Here is a 20,000-nt window from a genome sequence, read left to right as displayed (position 1 = left end):
AAATAACTATGAGTAAGTGTGTGTGTGTGTGTGTGTGTGTGTGTGTGTGTGTGTGTGTGTGTGTGCGTGCATGACAATCGATTGGGTCCAAGGTCGCTTAGTCCAGTTAATTGTATAGATCCACTCAGTCGATAGTGTAGCAAAAATGTGTTGTGAATCACTGCAAGTACGTGGTGATGGAAGTAGTAGTAATAGTAGTAGTAGTAGTAGTAGTAGTAGTAGTGCCGGTGTCCTTCCTACATAAAAAAATAGTAGTAGTAGTAGTACTTTACAGTCTGTTAATAAATTTTGTCACTGTAATGTAAAATTAAAGAAGAAGAAGAAGAAGAAGAAGAAGAAGAGGAAGAAGAAGAAGAAGGAGAGAGAAAGAGAGAGTAAAAATAGAGCAGTCACAGCTCAACACAAAAAAAATAATACTAAATAAAACGGTCCACAGCTTAAAACACAAACAAAGCAGAACGAAACAAAAAGAGCAGAGGAATAAATAAAAATAATAATGATAAGAAAAAAAAATCTAGGTAGGTGAGAACGACAACACTGATCAAGGTGGGTTAGTGAGTGGCTGCCCCCAAGCATACCTGGTCGTAGTCTACATGCCAGTGAAGTGACCTTTTTGGCAGCCCGTGTGTGTGCGTGTGTGTGTGTGTCTGTGTATGCTGGTATATCTCGCTTGTCATGCACTTGGCTTCTTTTCCACGTAAGACACACACCCGTTCTTCTCGTTAGACGTCGGGCAAGAAGACAATTATTCAGGTGTTTATATAAAAGGACACGGCCTTACCTACACTGGAACCCGTGAATAGTGATCAACCTCGCGGTACGACACGTTTTCCCAGGAGGGCGTGTACGGACGTTGCCTGACGATGCCTTCTGTTCACCCACAAAACTTCACTTCTTCAACAAGCCACAGATCTTACTGCTTATAAACCCAACCAGTTCATGACTATAGTGATAGTCTGCTTTGAGAGAAGTAGAAGCGACACGCAGGGGCAGCAGGTGAGGGTTCTGAGTGTGGGGATAATGACTAGCCGGAACCTGCTGACCACGGGAGTAGCGAGTAGCGCGTTGGATTTGCGCGGTAAGCAGTTGAGTCACAGTGGAGCGTCCAGTCTGTGCGCCGCTGCTCGCTCGCTATCTCTCGGCTGTAGTTTTTAGTAGTGCGAAAGCCGGAGCTGATTGGAGTTGTTGATTCGCCCGCGAGATAGTAGAAGGCAGTGCGGGCAAATAGTACATGACGGCAGTGCGCGTGCTAGTGGTGTTACAGAGAGTGTGAGGAAAAGGTTTGGGGAAAAGTCTCGTTTGGAATACCAGCTAAGGGGGCCGTCCTGCTGCCCTCGCCAACCCGCCACCTCCTCCTGGCCGCCCAGCCCATGCGGCTCCTCCAACCACACACACGACTGGAAAGGTGAGTTTGAGCTTCCTTTATACCTTTCCCACTCCATGTTTAGTCCCTCACCAATGCCTGATTGCTCTTTCATCGCCGCAACATGAATGCCGGCGAGGAGCGAATGAGTGAAGGAGAGTCGCTGGAGGAATTTTTGTCGTTAGTCCTTTTGGGATGCGTGGGAGAGGGGAGTGTGTGTTCTACTGGTTTAGGGCTGCGTCTCATTGTGTTACGGGAGAAATGACTCTATTTACAGGCGTCTCCACTTGAGAAGAACAGACAGGAGGTTTGGTTCGTGCATTGCGTTGAGGTCCTGCCAGCCTCCACGGGTGTCACTGGGTAGAAAGTAGTGACGGCGGTGCAGTGGCGGGCCGCGGGGCGTGTCGGGTGTGAGGGCCGATGGGGAGTGTGTGAGCGATTCATTGCGTGTTCCCCGGGTTTATGTTAACGCATAGTAGATGACATTCTTATCGACCGTTGTAGAGGCTCTGTAATGTGGTGTAAGTGTGCGTGCGTGTGTGTGTGTGTGTGTTGTGTAGGTGAGCACTCACTGGCAAAGGAAGAGAGAGATTCCAGTCCTCCACATCACCCAAGGGAGATCCGGTATCGCTTATGTCTGGAAATATTTGGCGCTAATATTTAGTTTTTTTTTTTTTTACATTACCAGACAGACAGACAGACTGACTGACAGACAAACTGGTGATCGTCATAAATGTTACCAGGATGTAACTTTTCCCTCCCAGTCCCACGCAATGTAGTGCTGAGGTGTGTCTGATTCTTCTTGACTGAGGAGTATATCACTGGATTTAGTTTCCCTCAGCATTCTGTGGGTATGATTTATTGTTCAAACATTGACGCTTTTGTCGTATCTCGAGGCCACTTGACGTCCCTGTCTTTGCACAATGGAAGTGTTTACCAAGCAGTTTTTACTAGACATCTGCTGGTGACAGTCTGCCCGCCTCAGCACCGCCACCAGTTGTTCTTGACCACTGACCATAATAATACTTTCTTCAGCACTCTCTCTCTCTCTCTCTCTCTCTCTCTCTCTCTCTCTCTCTCTCTCTCTCTCTCTCTCTCTCTCTCTCTCTCTCTCTCTCTGTGTGTGAAGTCCATCGTCATCATTACTTTCGTTCACACACACACACACACACACACACACACACACACACACACACACACACACACACACACACACACACAATTCCAACTTAATTTACTCCAAACTTACCCGAAACAATTTTCATCGATCATTACTTTCTCCAATTTAAATTCCTTCAAATATTCATGATACGAATACCAGATGACTAGCCAGCTGTCAAGACAACCTAACCAGGATTAAATTTTTCCTCTTCTTTCATTTCTAACCCTCTGAAGTATTTCCCTGCCTGATATTAAGATCAACATTCTTAAACGCCCCATTCTCTTCATCGGTACTATTTTTAGAGGCCAAAAGATAATTAATCGGGTTCTTATCAGAGCCGTCTCCCCTCTGAATATGTAGAATACTTGTTAATCTCCCACAAGAATCACGAACATCCCTTTGAAAACCCCCGTTAACTTCCGATAGAATCTGAATATGTAGAATACTTGTTTATCTGTCACAAGAATCGTGAAAACATCCTTGATAATCCCTCGTAACTTCCATTAAACCCTGCATTTATAGAATACTTGTTAAATCCATCACTAGAGCCATGAAATCTTCCTTGAAAAGTCCAGATAACTTCCAATAGAGCCTGTTAACATTAGTGAAGGTAGGACGCCAGTGTTTACGAATACTGGCTAGCTAACACGAAGTCCAGCGCACGCCTGGCTTCCTGCTGGGGCCAAGAGGGGTGTCCTGGTCGCATTTACAGACCGCAACGATGAGGAGTGCCTAACGGTCAGTCTTCAGGGAGGGAGGGAGGAGCGAGTGAGTGAGTGGGTCTGTTTTAAGCTGGGACTGGGAGAGAGAGGAATGGGGCGGGACAGGGGAAAGGGCGGGGCTGGCCGGGGGGGAGCTGGGTTGATCAAAGAACGTTACGCCGCGGCCAGCCTGGTAACGTTCCCCGCAGGCTGAGTTTAGGGAATAGTGAAGAGGGTTTTTGTACGGACTGGGAATAGGTTCTCGTGTTGCACCTTAGGGATTTGTATGCATGTAGGAATTGAACGCGATTGCTGTCATGTTAGAATGAGTGAGGGGATTAGAAAGGGGAGTGTTCTCAATTGTAAAGCTTGTGAAGAGAATTTTTGTGGGAACTGCGAATAGGCTCCTTGAGATCGTATGTACGTAGGAAGTGGATGGGAGTGTTGTCATGTTAGAATGAGTGTTGAAGGTAGTGAGGGGGTTAGAAAGGGGAGTGTTTCTGTTTGTAAAACTTATGAAAGAATATTTTGTAGGGACTTTTGTATTGCATGTATGAAGTGAGTGTTATTGTTGCCATGTTAAAGTGAGTAAGGGTATTGAAAGGGGGTGTTCTTACTTCTAGATGAATGTGAATAAGAATAAAGTGGAGAGAGAGGAAGAAAACAAGTGAAAGCTGAGAAATGAGACTAATTGAAAATGGAAAATACGTTGATTGGTTATTGTTTGATTAAAGGAGAAGTGAAATTAGAACTAACAGTTTTTTTATGAGAAGGGAAATTGAAATATAAAAGGAAGATTAAAGTAGCGAATTAAAAAAAAAAAGCTGATAGGCAATATTACTTGAAGAAATAATGAAAAGTAAAGAACAAAGAAATGAAAGCTCCATAAATTTTGGACGGAAAATGAGGATCGAGGGAAAATTGAAGTGAAGGACGTGAAATAAGTTAATTGACAGCATAACCCGAAGAAATGAGGAAAAAGAAAAGACGTTAAAGGTATACTAAGAGTAAAACAAGCAAATAAAAACTAACGCAGAAATATTATTAGACAGACATAGAATTAAAAACCTAATTACAAAAAGATCTCAAATAACTTTCAGATTTTCACTGTTACTTTCGAGTGAGTGGGAGTTTATTATTTTTTTGTCTTTTTCTCAGCAAAGACATCCAAGTAACTCTTGTCTTGTCTCGGTGTTCTAAAAAAAAGAAAAATAAGAGTGTGGGAAGAATGAAAGAGGAAATTACGAAGCACAAATGTAGCAGTAGTAGCGTAGATGGAAACAGGAAAATACGTGATGAACGGGGAAATATGCCAGTGAGGAAGAGGAGGAGGAGGAGGAAAAGATTAAAAAAAAGAACAAATATAATTAAGAATGCGGATTTTGGGGGGTAGAGAAGGAGGAAGAGGGGGGAGGGTTAAGAAGGAAAATACTTACGTTTGATGAGAGAAGAGAAGAGGAGGAGGAGGAGGAGAAGGAAGAAATATGAACCACACATATATTTACGTTTGATTGGAGAGAAGAGTAGAGGAAAGTATGGAGGAGCAAATTTTGAAGAGAATACCGAGAGAGAGAGAGAGAGAGAGAGAGAGAGAGAGAGAGAGAGAGAGAGAGAGAGAGAGAGAGAGAGAGAATACCTATGTTGAAGTAGGTAGAGAGAGGGAAGAAGAGGGAGAGAGAAAAAAAAAGAATATTTATTTTTCTGCTTCAAGGAGTGGAGAAACAGAAGAAAATCGAGGAAGAGGAAGAAAAGTTAAGAGAATACCTATGTAGACGGAGATAGAGAAAAGGAAGAACAAGGAGGAAGAAGAGGGAGAGAGAAAATAAAAAAAAGAAGAGTAGTATCAATGGTTAAGGAGGTGGAGAAATAGAGGAACTAGGAGTAGAAGGGAGGGAGGCAGGCACTGCTATAAAGCTGAGAGTGGTAGGGGAGGGGACATTACAGTCAGGCCGGACCCAACGCTTGCACGCCACTATCACCACCACCACCACCGCTGCGCCACACCACGCCACACACCACAGCGCTCCTAACGGTGTCGGGAGCGGGCAGCGGGGAGTAGGTACTGGTGGAGGTGGTGTTTGACATTTGTTGAGCAGCCTTGAGGAGCGTTTTGGGGGCGTGGCAGCTGCATTCACCACTACCACCATCACCACCACCTTCACACGGTACTCTTGACAGTGCTAAGTGATGCAATTTCACCCTCTTCTCTTTCTCTTTCACTCTTTTATTCAGAAATCTGTTATTTTGTATCGAGAATCAATAGTTTACCTTTTCTTTGTGTATTCAAGTTAATGATGTTACGTAATAAATATTTGAGTCTGTTTTAGCCATAATCATATAGATAAATACTTGTATATATTTCAAGGCACGAATTTGAATATGAAATTATCGTGTGTGTGTGTCTGTGAGTGTGTGTAGAGCCGTTAGGTAGTAGGCATCAAGGAGAGATCGAAGTGACAGGCAGGCAGGGCAAGGCAGGCGGGCAGGGTGGAATGTCAGAGGGTGGAGTGAGGGAGTGAGAGCAAAGAAAGAGACCCTTAACTTAATGTGGTACAGCCCAGCCAGCCAGGGAGGGAGGGGGGGAGGGAAGCGGAGACAAGCTGGTGAGGAGTGGCGGGTGGCAGCTAACTGGGTGGTGATAGTACTGAATTGCATGGCTCTCTCTCTCTCTCTCTCTCTCTCTCTCTCTCTCTCTCTCTCTCTCTCTCTCTCTCTCTCTCTCTCCTCTCTCTCTCTCTCTCTCTCCTGAGCGAAAAAGTCCATTCAAGATTTCCTAAGACAGTTGATGTGCTGTGATATTTGTGCGTGTGTGTGTGTGTGTGTGTGTGTGTGTGTGTGTGTGTGTGTGTGTGTGTGTGTGTGTGTTTGTGATGGTTGGTTATTTGGTTCATTCATCGTACTGGGTCGCCCTCCTGACAAAGGCGGGGCTGGGGGAGTGACCGCAGTGACGCCGCGGTTCTCAGTCTGATAGCCTGTTAGTGCTGATTCTTCCCCTCACGCGATGTCTGCAGAGGAATGGTGATTAGTGGTGGTGGTGGTGGTGGTGGTATGATAATTGTAGTGATGAAAATGATAATAATGTTGCTGCTGCTGTTGTTGCTACTACTACTACTACTACTACTACTACTACTACTACTACTACTACTGCTATTGTTCGTCAGTCAATTCGTCCATCTATCATTCATTTGTGCTGCCAATCTGCATCTCTGTCTTGTCTTGTCTATTGCTGAAGTATTCCTGATGTTTCTAGAGAGAGAGAGAGAGAGAGAGAGAGAGAGAGGGAGAGATGAAGCTAAATGACAATTAGACAAGCACACATGCGTGAATAAAATAATTGATGAAAAGAGGAAAAGAAAAAAAAAAGGAGGTCGAGGTGACGTGAATATAACAGAAAATGTAGAAGCGAGAGAGTAAGACAAGTAAGAGTAAGTGAAACAAGTTGACAAGTAAACAGACACACATTGAATAAGTGAGGGAGGAAAACAAGGACGTTGGGATGACAAAGCGTAATAAAGAGAGTAAGGAGATAAAAATGAAGGAAAATGGAAGAACGAGAGTTAGGAAGTTAAATACTTTACAAATATGTGTGTGTGTGTGTGTGTGTGTGTGTGTGTGTGTGTGTGTGTGTGTGTGTGTGTGTGTCTGGTTAAGCTAATGCAACAGACTTAATACTGTGGGGTGAGTTAATATTATGGTGTGTGTGTGTGTGTGTGTGTGTGTGTGTGTGTGTGTGGTAATAAAGTGAGTCTTGTTCTTGTGGTTCTCTCTAATCAGTGTGTGTGTGTGTGTGTGTGTGTGTGTGTGTGTGTGTGTGTGTGTGTGTGTGTGTGTGTGTGTGTGTGTGTGTGTAGAGGCCGTGTGGTGGTAGGTACCCGCTCCTCACCATCCTCTCTCCTCCCACCCCAACCCGCCCACCCAGCCCACTTCTTCAATTAGGCTTCATTCCTGCACCAAGACTCTAAAAGTGCCAGTGAAGGAAAAATAAAAATATCATAGAAGCAACTGCATAAACACGACCACCACTTAATTGAACACTTAATTTTCGAAAGCTTATTGCAACACTTCATTTGCGTCGACCCGTGAGTGGTGTGTGTGTGTGTGTGTGTGTGTGTGTGTGTGTGTGTGTGTGTGTTTGAGTTTCAGAAGCCCTTCAAGGTGTACCAGTGTGTGTGTGTGTGTGTGTGTGTGTGTGTGTGTGTGTGTGTGTGTGTGTGTGTGTGTGTGTGTTGCTTACATACATACACAGACAGTCACGTGTACGTCTAAACAGTAAACGTAGAAGTCCAGTTTAAGCTTTTCTTTCTTTCCCTCTCCTCCTCCTCCTCCTCCTCCTCCTCCTCCTCCTCCTCCTCCTCCTCCTCCTCCTCCTCCTCCTCCTCCTCCTCCTCCTCCTCCTCCTCCCCAGTCTTTTCTTGTGTTCCTCCCCTTCTTCATTTACACACACACACACACACACACACACACGCACACACACACACACACACACACACACACACACACACACACACACACACACACACACACACACACACACACACGCCGTTAAAAGTACCAAAACACTCATAACTCCCCAGTTCCTAATAGACGTATCAAATCTCTCTCTTCCCATCCCTTCCCATGCACACTCACACCCTCACGCACCCACAGGCACCCTATTAAAGCACCAGCCTCTTCGCCATCCCCCTCACCACGCGCCCACCACGCCCTCACCACCCGCTCGCTATCAACACACGTGCTCACTACCCCGTCTCTTCCGCGTCCCCCCCGTCCTGCCTCACTGCCTCGTAACCCACCGCTCGCTGGACCCTTCTTAAGCTGCCACGTGAAGCAAAACAAGGAAGGCTCGCTTTTCTTCGCTTTTCTCTCTACCTATGAGTTGTTGCGTTTGGGAGTCAGTGCGAGGTGTTAGGGAAGGTTGTGCGAGTTTCTAGATGGTGGTGATTGGTAGGTGTGTGTAGGTCGTGTGTTTTTGTTTACGGTTTGGGTTTGTCTCTCGTGTGTGTGTGTGTGTGTGTGTGTGTGTGTGTGTGTGTGTGTAGGTCTGATGGCTGCTTGTAATTTCCTTTGTGTTTTTGTGTATTGCGTTGTTGTGCCGCCGTCAGAAGGCTTAATAATGTGATATATATATATGTTTTTGAGTGGGGTTACTGTTGATTTGTGTTTTTTTTTAATTCTTTATGCATTTTATCCATGAGTGCGGTTATTTATTTATTTTTTTTAGTTCGGTTCTTAACTTTGATTTGTATTGAGTTATATTTACTTACTGTTTATTAATTTTAAAGACCTTGACATATCACGTTCTTTTGTACTTCAACATCTAGCATCTATCTCGTCTCTTCAAGCCTTCTGCGCCTCCGTCTTTACGTAAACCTCTCCCTTTAGTCACCGCTGTTCATCACATACCTCTGAACATCCGCATACTGACACCTCGAATACAACTAATAATGCTGACACTGCACCTCATTCCTACCTCCACTGGACCTTTGAATCAGCAGGCAGCAGGTATTGGGGCCAGACTGATGACTGACTGACTGACTCCCTGGCGACTCCAACTCCTATACTTTCTCGGCATCTCATTTCCATCTACTAATCTTCATGGTACCGTTTGAGTGGCGGCGGTCACCATCTGCTTAATGACAACCGTGTATGCCTACGAGTGACTGAACCAGAGAGAGAGAGAGAGAGAGAGAGAGAGAGAGAGAGAGAGAGAGAGAGAGAGAGAGAGACGGACGGACCCCAGGCTTCAAAACTGTAATCGTGGAGTGAGTTGTGAATGTTTTTTGTACAAGTGACAGTGGTTTTGGTTCCGACGTGGTATTTGTAGTGTTGTTATCATTCCTTGCTGTGTGCTATAAATCATTGTAGCTCGTGGAGAAGGAGGTGGAGGAGGAGGAAGGGAGGGACATGAGGGAGAACGGTAGTGGGAGGGTGAAAAAAGAGCAGGAGGAAGGGAGAAGGAGTTGTGAGGAGAAGAAGAGGAATGAAAAAGGGAGGAAGAAGAGGGAAGGAACGAGGAGTGGGAAGGGGGAGAAGAGGAGTGGAGGAAAAGAGGGAAGGGAAAAGGGGGAGAGGAAGAAAAGGTAAGAAATATGAGGGAAAGAAGAAGCGGAGGAGGAGTGGAGGAAGAAGATGGAAGGAAAGAGTAGTACGAGGAAGGAAAAAGAAGAGGGGAGGCAACATGAGTAGTTGGGAGAGGAAGAAGAGGAGTGGAGGAAGAGGGAAGGGAACACGGGTGGGAGAGGGAGGAATAGCAACAGGAGGAGGAGGAGGAGGAGGAGGAAGAGTCATTGTCTTGTCACGGATGGGTGGCGGGAGTGATCGTGCCTGCCGCTGTATATTGTTATTGCAAGTATTGTTTGTCATCAGGGAAGAGACATGTGTTTTGTTGTTCCGCTGCGCATCTGCATTGCCGACTTCCTCAGCTATACGTTACGCCAGCGGAAGTTCTGATATTGATACTCTAAAGAAAGGTTCATAATACTATACTTAATTATCACGTGGTTCATTAACTTGGCTGATTTATGTCGTATTGTTGTTCTTTGTATTTTCAGTGTTACATGTATTAGCTGTTCTAAATTAGCTCTGTACTTGATTATTCTTGTAAAACTATGATGAAACGTGTATTTTTGTGTGTAAGCAGGGTGTTGTTAGCGTAGGGCAACAAAAAGGCTGGTAAAAAGAGGCCCATTGTAGGTGCTAATCCTTGAAGAATAAGTCAAAAAAAGATTGTCCAGAATTACACGAGAGTATAATAGCTATAGAAAAAAGAAAAAAAAAAGTGAATTGTAAATAATACGTGTAAAGATGACCCACATACAGTGCCTGTCTCATTATTCCAGTTAAAATATGCTGAAAAGTAAAATAGCTGTCAAATTAGCTATGTACTGTCAAATTAGCTATGTACATACAGTTCCTAATTGATTGTTCCAGTAAAATCTGATGATGAGTATAATGCCTGTTAAAATTGCGTACCTGCCCATTACCTCCTTGCTATGTACAGAACCTACTTGATTATTCCAGTAAAAAAAAAAAAAAGGATGCTGAGCTGTGTAGTAACCGTTATCATTTACCTAGTCGAGGAATCCATTAGAAAAAAAAAATATAATGAGGAATTTAATAACTTAAAATTAGCGATGTACTCAGTGAATGCAATAATTATATGCTTGGTCTGGTCTTGTGTATCATGAATCCCTTTGGCATTATGAACTCAGCGACTTGGCGTGAGTGATGTTGTCTGGGTAATCCTACACGGCTTTACTGCTAATGATAAAACTGCAGCCGCTGAGAGCTTGTTTACTCCAGACCTGCGCTTGCTGTTAGTGATGCTTGGACGAAATTACACTTTTAACTTGCACCAGACGTCTTATTTATTTGTTTAGATGTTTATTTATGTATTTATTTGTTTATTTATTACTTCTTAAGCATGAGGAGGCGTTGGAGTAGAAGTTAAGTGCATGAGATCACGACTAAGAGACAGACAGCTTTTGCCTCTTAGAATTAGGCACGTGAAGGACTAATCAAGTAAAAATATATGCTTGTTAATTCATTATACCACAGTCTGTCATGTATACCATGTAGGCATCATTAAAACTCCCGTATGGCTGTTAATGGGATACATAATTGAAGTGGTGATCAGTCTAGGTAGCTTTTGCTTTTCAGAATTCGCTACGTGAACGACTAATCTACTAAATATATGCTTACTAATTCATTATACCACTTTCCTTACCATATATCCCCTACAGGCATTATTAAAACTCCCATATGGCTGCTAATAGGAAAGATAATTGAAGTGGTGATCAGTCTCTGCCCAACATATAGGCTGCGGTCATTACCTGTTAGTAATCACGCCTGACACCTCACCGTACAGTACAGTGCCTAATTAAAGTATCCTTCTGTGTATAGGCATTTAAAACATGGGACTATATTCTGAAAGACTTCTGCGCCGCACCTCCGCCACGTTCAAAAGGCTCTTCTAGTTAAAGTCATACAGGTTTTTACGGTATTTTTATAGTTCTAGTGACAATAACGAGATTTCTACATTTTTAACAGAAACACCTTTGAGAATTCGGCTAATCATCTCTGTGGCGGATTTTTTGTAAATAGTCGTGGTGAGAGCAGCTCCTTTCTGAATACAGGGCTTAAAGTGGTATAGGCTGACTTATCATCACCACGCGTCATACCTCACCTTACATACAGTACAGTGCCTTATTTAATTACTCTTCTTTATAGGCACAGATGTTTTGATATATTACATGGAGTGGTATAGGCTGGTGGTATAAAAAAAAGAGGTGTGGGAAGGGAAGAGTTTTAAAATCAACGAAGAATAAGAACCAGTATGAAGAAAACTACTTGTGTACCTCAACACGACTTTTCAAAAGCCAAGAGGATTAGCAGGGTTCGCGAGTGTTCCTCATTAATGATACAGAAATCTTGTTAATGTAACACTAAAACTGTAAAAAATACCCTTAAAAGCCCGTATCACTTCAAGTAGAGCTCATTGAAAGGAGTCGAGGTGCGGGCAGAAGTGCTTCAGGATTATGGTATTAAGGTGCGTCCACACGATCGAACAATGCTCGACGGACAAAATCGTTACCATATCAGAGGAGAAGCAGGATGACGTCATAAGCGGTGAAACGATGGAAGTGGATCTGGCAACAATCAGTGGTACCAGATGAGGCTGTTTACCACTGTTTCAACTCTGCTCACAGGGCAAAGACCGGTGGACAATGTTCGAAGGTGATGTCCGTTGGCAACTCAGGCATTTAAGTCAGTGTGTGGCCTTGGACGAGTGGTGCAGTACATCACTACCATGGTCCACAAGAAAAAAAAGAAGGCTAAAAAAAATTGCACTATGCAGCATGATCATTGCTGTACTCTGTGAGGAGGAGGAGGAGATGACAAGAAGGGAATGGTGCAAGGACTGGTTGCACAAACGAAATGAAAGGGGAAGCCATGCAACCATTTTGCAAGAATTGAGAACTGGCTATGAATCGGACTTTACGAACTATATGCGGATGGACCCAAATACCTTCTACGATTTATTGGAAAAGTTAAAACCTTTTATAACAAAGCAGGACACCTGTATGAGGGAGAGCATTTCACCTGCAGCACGTCTGGAAGCAACGTTGAGGTACCTTTCCACCGGGTGCTCCTACAGTTCACTTCAATACAGCACAAGGATTTCAAAACAGAGTCTGTCTGCAATCATTCCTGATATGTGCCAAACCATCTATGATGTGCTTAAGGATCCATACTTAAAGGTAAGTAATGCTTGTTTGTGACGGTGCATATATTATGAATATGACTTGCGTAATGTGAAGAACATCTCTACAGTTAAGCATAGACGCGAGATTAATTACATACATTATATACATCTTGTTAGGTGTATGTAAAAAGACCCAAGTGCTTGGTGTTTGGCCACTCGTACATTACCCACGTTGAAGCGCAACCCGTCATATAAAAGTGCATCTCTACACATATGTCACATATGTAAAGTTGTTCATGAATATTGTTTCTAAACCAGGGACAAAGACATACTACCACTTAACTGTCACAGATTTATTGTTAACATATTAATGCCACTTCAATACAGACAATAATGGTCGTACTACATAATTAGCCAACAACCTTGGATGAAAAGGTGAGCTTCCCTAATTTCCCCAGATAAAGTACCTCAGAAATTAGTTTCTGTGCATGGATCCTATTTTCTACATTCATCTTTCGCAAATCATTGGTAACAACATCACCAAAAGCACTTTCTTCATCGCTATCCTTCTCCGATCGAGATAATTCTTTCAGTTGATGAAGCGCTTCTTCAAGCACCTCATGCCTCTCGTCAGTGAGTAAAGACCTTTTTCTCCCTCGGGTAGTTTGAGTCTGAATGCGTGAAGACTCAGGCGTTGCAGGTGGTACATTATCATGCGATGTACTTGGGACAGGTGTGACAGGCGTTGGTGTTGTATGGGTTACAGAACCATCTTCATTTTGTTGAAGTATAGGATCATTGAAAATCTGGAAATAGATACAAGCCATTAGTGTATGTCAACGTGTATTATCGTTTTAATTTCCTGTGAAAGAGAGAGAGAGAGAGAGAGAGAGAGAGAGAGAGAGAGAGAGAGAGAGAGAGAGAGAGAGAGAGAGAGAGGAGGATAATGTATTATATATATCGAGAACGCATACAAAAGACCTTTAATAACATTTTTCTCATTAACAGACACCCCAAACAGCGGAGGAGTGGAAGCGTGTAGCACAGGGATTTTCCAAGAAATGGAACTTTCCTAATTGCATCGGAGCAGTTGACGGGAAGCACATCCTGATAAGGCCACCACCTGATAGCGGCTCCTTCTACTACAACTACAAAGGAAGCCACAGCATAGTGTTAATGGCTGTCTCCAATGCAGACTCAAACTTCATATATGTTGACGTGGGCACTAATGGAAGAGTGTCGGATGGTGGAGTGTGGGGTAACTGTTCTCTCAACCAGCGTATTGAAGCAGGATCTGCCGGTATGCCAGATGATGAGGTACTCCCAAACAGCTCAAAAATATTACCATATGTGATCGTTGCTGATGATGCATTTCCTCTGAAGCGTCATATCATGAAGCCTTTCTCTCATCAAAATCAAAACCTTGAGCAACGTGTGTTTTCCTACCGACTGTCAAGAGCTCGACGCACCGTAGAAAACGCATTCGGAATACTTGCTAAAAGATTTGAAGTGTTTCATAAAGCCATTAACCTTGAACCAAAAAAAGTAGAGAAAATAGTTCTTGCTTGCACTGCACTACATAATTACCTTCGCAAAGCACCTATCACCCCAACTTTGTGTTCTGATGCAAATATAGAAAACGCTGATGAAATCCTTGGCATGCTACCGCTCGAGTATGAAGAACACACCACCATCAACGGCACAATTGTACGCAATCTGTATATGAAATATTTCAATGAGGAAGGTACTGTGATCTGGCAAAACAGACATACATGAGGCTAAGTTACAATAACTCGGGAGTAAAATTATAATAGTAATGTATCATAAAAATCACCAATGTTGCATATTGAACATATTTTACATTGCTTTGTTGACAAAATGTATTATAAAGGTAGATTGTGGCAATAAAGAATGTATGGCCATTGTTTGGTTTTTCATTTTTTTTTTCATTCAAAGACAGGTAAACAGACAGATATACGACAATTACGTACTCACCTCATGATCAGACACTTCTTCAGGCACAAGAGACACTTGGCTATCCATACTTGACACGGATTCTCTCTTGCTGTCGCCATCGTTGAGGAAGCAGAGGTCATCAAAACACCATAATATGGGGGTGTAAATGTCGTCAGCACCAGCCCCCGACTTCTTTGATTTCTCCTGTTTTCGTAGTTCTCTCCTATATTGACTACGGATGGATTCTATTTTTTTCTTCACTTCAGAAGCAGTAACAGATAATCCATTTCTATTCAGTCCTGCCGTTATTTCATTAATGGCCGCGACACGTTTGTTCCTATCCTTGTACACAGTAGACTTTACATTCCATAGGCATGGATTCTGCCGGTATAGTTCTATTAGTAGCAGGGTCTCTTTTCTGTCCCAGTGGCAACTCTTCTCATTGACTGAGGTACTGCTGGCCATGGTCACAGGACGATGAGAACTAATGAACTGACGGACTTTGAAAATCCTGTAACCAAGTGACTTTGCTCGTCGAGTGTCTGGCAGTATCGTATAATTCCACACCAGACAGTGTCTGACGTTTCGATGCTGCGAACACGGACAATGTCCGGTACACCACTTGGTGCTCGCTTCTGACGTCATCAACGAGCCTTTCCGCTTTCCACTGGTAGTTGGTAACAATTTTGTCCGTCGAGCATTGTTCGATCGTGTGGACGCACCTTTAGGTTCGGTAGGCTGGCTGAGTCGGGTTCCCAAGCCTAGTGTGAGCAAGGTGGTCACGGGTGGCGGTGCCTGGCGGCGACTGAGGCGGGGCGCGGCGCTGCCAGACGGAGGGTGTGGGCTGGTCTGTGGTTGCTGTGGGTGAGCGGGGTGGGGGCTACACACACACAGACACACACACCACACAGACACTTGGATAACGTGTTGATAGGCAGGCTTACACAACAAGGGATTAAAGTTAGCATGCTGAGGCAATGCAGAAGCACAGACGTACAGGTGAGATCACACACACACACACAGGAATAGCATGTTGACAGCTTTACACAACAAGAGATTAAAATAAGCATGCAGAGGTAATGTACGGCAGACACACACACACACACACACACACACACACACACACATGAATGACATGCACACAGGGTTACACAAGAATAGATCAACATGCAGAGATATTCATAGTGATAGAAAGACGTATAGTTAGATGAAAGCAGGCATGTGAACTGAGATGACGACACACACACACACACACACACACACACACAGGAATTACGTGTAGACGAACATGCGTACACAAGGGCAGATTAAAATTAGTATGCGAAGATAGTCACTTGCATGGGAAAACCAACGTGTAGATAGAAATACAGATGGAAACAGTGACGTAAGAACACACACACACACACACACACAAAGGTGGCAAGTGAAGTATCGCAGACGGAAGGAGTGAGTGACATACGTATAGACAGACTGACAGTCAGACACGCGCGAAGAATGAAATGTCCGTCTCAGCTCTATTTTTTACGTACCGTAGTTCATTTGGAAAATCACGAGAAGAAAGACGCCCAGACTGGACTGCATGTTGTATATTCTAACCTCCCATATGCTTCAGCTAACACACTGAACATTGACGAAGAGAGACTGGAATGGAGGGATGGCCTGGGTCTCGATACCCTGATGACGTCATTGATGACGTCACATTTATATACGTTCGTTAATCCATTTTGAAATTGACTGTTCGAAAAAACGGAAATAGACTGGAGTACTTCATATATTCTGACTTGCCATATACTTTAAAAAATACCTGGAATATAAAAACATTTCCAGCCTGATTAATAATAAAAAAAAAAAAATCCAAAACACAACCTGTAATTTTTACGAACGGGGTCAAAAAAAAATTCATAATATGGAGAAGGAAACCACAGCCAGACTAGACTATGTTACATATTCTGAATACAAAAAATATATATATTTACTTTCCAGATAAATAAATAAACCCCAAATTTCTTGTCATAAAGAAAAAAAAATTCAAATCTAGCAACGGACTTATTTTAAATTTGAAAATACGAATTGTTACACTAGATTTTATTGGATATTATTACTTGGGATACATTTCTCATGTTTTTTAAGTCTTAAATCAAACACCAAAGCAATCCTAGGCGTGCTAATAAAAAAAAAATGTAAGTTTATAAAATGACGAAAGTTTTATTTTAACCGGGAACAAAAAAAAAAAAAAAACAGCTAGACAAGATTTCATTATATATTATAACTTGTCATACTTTTTCTGTTAATAAATTAAATAAAAAACAATGCAAACTCCATTATTAAAACAAATAAAATTACGATATAGAGCCGAAGTAGTTTTTTGCACCTCTTCTCATTACATCCTCCATTACATCCTCTCCCTTCCCCCTCACACTCCTCCACCTCCACCTCCTCCTCCTCCTCCACCTACACCTACACAGCGAGCCTTTAAATCACCTGGAAACACCTGCAAAACCCTCGAAATTACGCTAAATATGTGACGGAAAATTATTACCTTAGCCGCGGCGGGACGGGGCGGGGATCGGAGAGGCTTGGCGGGGTTTGGCGGGTCTGGTCAGGTCGGGGCGCCAAGGATACCGTGGTGTGGTGGTGATGGGTGTCGTGTTGTGTGAGGTGGGGCGGTGTGGTGGTGTGTTGACACTACACTGCCACAAGCTTAACTGGCGTGTGTGTGTGTGTGTGTGTGTGGCGCCGATCAGGGACGAGTCACAAAACCGTATAATTGGTGTTTAACCCTTAAACTGCCACTTGGTTTGTGTGTGTGTGTGTGTGTGTGTGTGTGTGTATTAAAATGTATGTATGTATGTGTGTATGTGCGCTTAGATTAGTTTATGTACTTCTACGGCTCCCTACTTGATGAAGCAGCCTTCCTACCCTTATTTTTTTAACAGGTGAATATCATAGGCCAGAAGTCTTGACGTGTCAGTTAAGCCACACCTCCTTTGTCAACCCCACTCCATGTCCGCCTCCCCGTCCCCACTCCCTCCTCGTTTCTGTATTCCTCACACCTACTCCCTATCACCTCTATCTAATACTATACTGCTTAAATGAAAAAAAAAATAACATAACGCATAAATATGAATAAATATAGATAAAAACTACTGCATTTCTGAGCCTATTACATTTCTGAACCTATCTTTCCGATCCCTATCATTACTGCTTATGCTCTTCCTTCATCACCATGTGCAAACGCCTAATCTCTAGCATTCGGTTCGTGCATTAGATAACAGTAGAAATCAGTCCTACACGAAAACCTATTTCATACCAACTTATTGCACGTCAAGGCCAGAGATGTGAGACTGGGGAAGTTGGGGAGTGTTAGGAGAGATGAGGAGTGTGTGTGTGTGTGGAGGAGGATGTTTGGGAGTGTTAGGAGAGATGAGGAGTGTGTGTGTGTGTGGAGGAGGATGCTAGAGATGGATTTACCAGGCAGGAGAGACACAGAGACGAAGGACTAATAGAAGGTTTTATGGATGCAGTGAAAGAAGACATGCTGAAAACTTAGACAACAAGAGAGGAAAGCTTCAGAAGAGATTTATTTATGGATGCAGTGAAAGAAGACTTGTAATACGTGTTACTGATCCTAATGGGGGGAATCTAAAGAGGAGGTTTGTTTTTCGCATTGGCCACGTGACCTAATTACCTGTGTGGGTTTGTGTGTCGTTGCTGTAGTGGCAGTTTGTGTTATTAGAGTGTATTGTCTTGTTAGATTGTTGTCATTGTTGTTTTGGTTCTTATTAAAGTGTGAGAAAATGGCGGCTATTCTCTCTCTCTCTCTCTCTCTCTCTCTCTCTCTCTCTTCTCTCTCTCTCTCCTCTCTCTCTCTCTCTCTCTCTCTCTCTCTCTCTCTCTCTCTCTATTATATACGCAGCATCTCTTAAACTTACACGCAGAGAGAGAGAGAGAGAGAGAGAGAGAGAGAGAGAGAGAGAGAGAGAGAGAGAGAGAGAGAGAGAGAGAGAGCGGATTTACCATCACCTTGGGCGTTAAACAAACTGACCATTTAGTTATGTATGGATGCCACACATAACTTAACACACACACACACACACACACACACACACACACACACACACACACACACACACACACACACACACACACAGGTATTGTCTTACTCACGTACACAATGCACCAAAAGAGAGAGAGAGAGAGAGAGAGAGAGAGAGAGAGAGAGAGAGAGAGAGAGAGAGAGAGAGAGAGAGAGAGAGAGAGAGAAAGGGAGGTTAAAAGAAGGTAAATGTATTAGTCTCTCTCTCTCTCTCTCTCTCTCTCTCTCTCTCTCTCTCTCTCTCTCTCTCTCAAGGACAAGAGGACATGCAGACACACACACAGACACAAGGAAGGTCGTGACATGAGTAGTTTGTCTGTAGTGGAACAAATGGCTCGATTTGTGAGGAGGAGGAGGAGGAGGAGGAGGAGGTGTAAGTCGTGTGTGTGGGAGGAAGAAAGAAGAGGAGATGGATGCCGGAATAAAAGAGAGGATGAAGAAAAAATGAAGGAATGAAGGATAAGGAGGAGGAGGAGGAAGAGGAGGAAGAAGTGTTTAAGACGAGAAGGAAAGGAGGAAAGAAGAGGAGATGGATGGAGGAAACAGAGGAAGAGAGAGAGAGAGAGAGAGAGAGAGAGAGAGAGAGAGAGAGAGAGAGAGAGAGAGAGAGAGAGAGAGAGAGAGGTGAACCGAGATGTGGGGAAGAGGAAGTGGTGGTGGGGGAGAAAGAGGAGGGGGAGGAAGAAAGGAGGTGATAGAAATAAAAAAAAAGAAGGAAGGAGGAGAAAGAGGAAGAACAATTTGTGATGGTGGTGGTAGTGGAGGAAGAAGAGATAGAAGTGGAGGAAACGAAGAGAAGGTGGAGGGAAAAGGATGTGATGGTATTGGAGGGAAAAAGAGGTGGTGGAGGAAGGGAGGAAGATGACAGGGAGGAAGAGAGGAAGAAGAGTGTTTGATAAGGTAGAGGAAGAGGAGGAGGTGAAAAAGAGGAAGGAAAAAGATTAAAAAGAAAATGAAGAAAAGAATTTGAAGGAAGGTCAAGAAGGAAGAAGAGAAGAAGAGAATGACGAAGAGGAGGAAGAGGGGAAGGTGGAGGTAGTATTGGTGGAGAAACAGGTGATGGAAGAGCTAGAAGAGGAGGAAGAGGAGGAGGAGGAGGAGGAGGAGGAGGAGGAAGAGACACTAGATGGGTGTTGTCATTTTATCCTTTACAATGCACACTTTCCTGTCCTCCTCCTCCTCCTCCTCCTCCTCCTCCTTCTCCTCCTCCTCCTCCTCCTCCTCCTCCTCCTCCTCCTCCTCCTCCTCCTTCACGCCCTCGCTTGCACAGGACAAAAGGAGGTGGGAGGAATGCAGACGTGAGGGAGGAGGAGGAGAAGGAGGAGGAGGAGGAGGAGGAGGAGGAGGAGGAGGAGGAGGAAACAGATCATTAGGATAAAAAGGAAATCTCACTTTTACTTATTTTTGTAGTAGTAGTAGTAGTAGTAGTAGTAGTAGTAGTAGTAGTAGTAGGTTGTGGTGGTGGTGGTGGTTTTAGGAATGCATTGTTTGTTTATATATATATTTTTATTTATTTA

General features: G+C 43.5%; 3 protein-coding genes across 36 annotated transcripts in view; 2 read left to right on the top strand and 1 right to left on the bottom strand.

Moving 5' to 3' along the window:
- Positions 1 to 1,079: 1,079 nt before the first annotated feature.
- Positions 1,080 to 20,000, top strand: part of LOC135102403 (spectrin beta chain, non-erythrocytic 2-like) — a 161,424-nt gene continuing 142,503 nt past the window's right edge. For 28 of the 34 annotated variants that reach the window (XM_064007647.1, XM_064007609.1, XM_064007613.1 and 25 more), the window contains exon 1: positions 1,081 to 1,405. In XM_064007647.1, coding sequence (XP_063863717.1) covers positions 1,371 to 1,405 — 35 coding nt within the window. In that variant the 5' untranslated portion in view covers positions 1,081 to 1,370. Of the gene's footprint in view, positions 1,406 to 20,000 lie in introns of all 34 variants that reach the window. The other 6 variants (XM_064007645.1, XM_064007644.1, XM_064007641.1 and 3 more) reach the window with 1 other exon arrangement.
- On the top strand, positions 11,765 to 14,356 carry LOC135102407 (uncharacterized). Its single transcript, XM_064007669.1, has 2 exons — positions 11,765 to 12,486; positions 13,440 to 14,356. Exons 1-2 carry the CDS (start codon positions 11,953 to 11,955, stop codon positions 14,205 to 14,207), a joined length of 1,302 nt encoding a protein of 433 aa, XP_063863739.1. The 5' UTR covers positions 11,765 to 11,952; the 3' UTR covers positions 14,208 to 14,356.
- On the bottom strand, positions 12,770 to 15,119 carry LOC135102410 (uncharacterized). The gene is made up of 2 exons (XM_064007675.1): positions 14,427 to 15,119; positions 12,770 to 13,237 (listed from the first exon to the last, which is right to left on the bottom strand). Exons 1-2 carry the CDS (start codon positions 15,030 to 15,032, stop codon positions 12,842 to 12,844), a joined length of 1,002 nt encoding a protein of 333 aa, XP_063863745.1. The 5' UTR covers positions 15,033 to 15,119; the 3' UTR covers positions 12,770 to 12,841.

Source organism: Scylla paramamosain, chromosome 7 (assembly GCF_035594125.1).
Source record: "Scylla paramamosain isolate STU-SP2022 chromosome 7, ASM3559412v1, whole genome shotgun sequence".
NCBI classification, from domain to species: Eukaryota; Metazoa; Arthropoda; class Malacostraca; order Decapoda; family Portunidae; genus Scylla; species Scylla paramamosain.
The sequence above is the reverse complement of the archived record's forward strand: the minus strand, read 5'-3'. Positions and strand labels throughout refer to the sequence as shown.

Coding starts and splice junctions, on each gene's coding strand:
- LOC135102410 (XM_064007675.1), bottom strand. CDS start 15,032: ATGACGTCAGAAGCGAGCACCAAGTGGTGTACCGGACATTGTCCGTGT. Junction 13,238..14,426: donor AAGAAGTGTCTGATCATGAG/GTGAGTACGTAA, acceptor ATCTATTTCCAG/ATTTTCAATGATCCTATACT.
- LOC135102407 (XM_064007669.1), top strand. CDS start 11,953: ATGTTCGAAGGTGATGTCCGTTGGCAACTCAGGCATTTAAGTCAGTGT. Junction 12,487..13,439: donor TTAAGGATCCATACTTAAAG/GTAAGTAATGCT, acceptor TCTCATTAACAG/ACACCCCAAACAGCGGAGGA.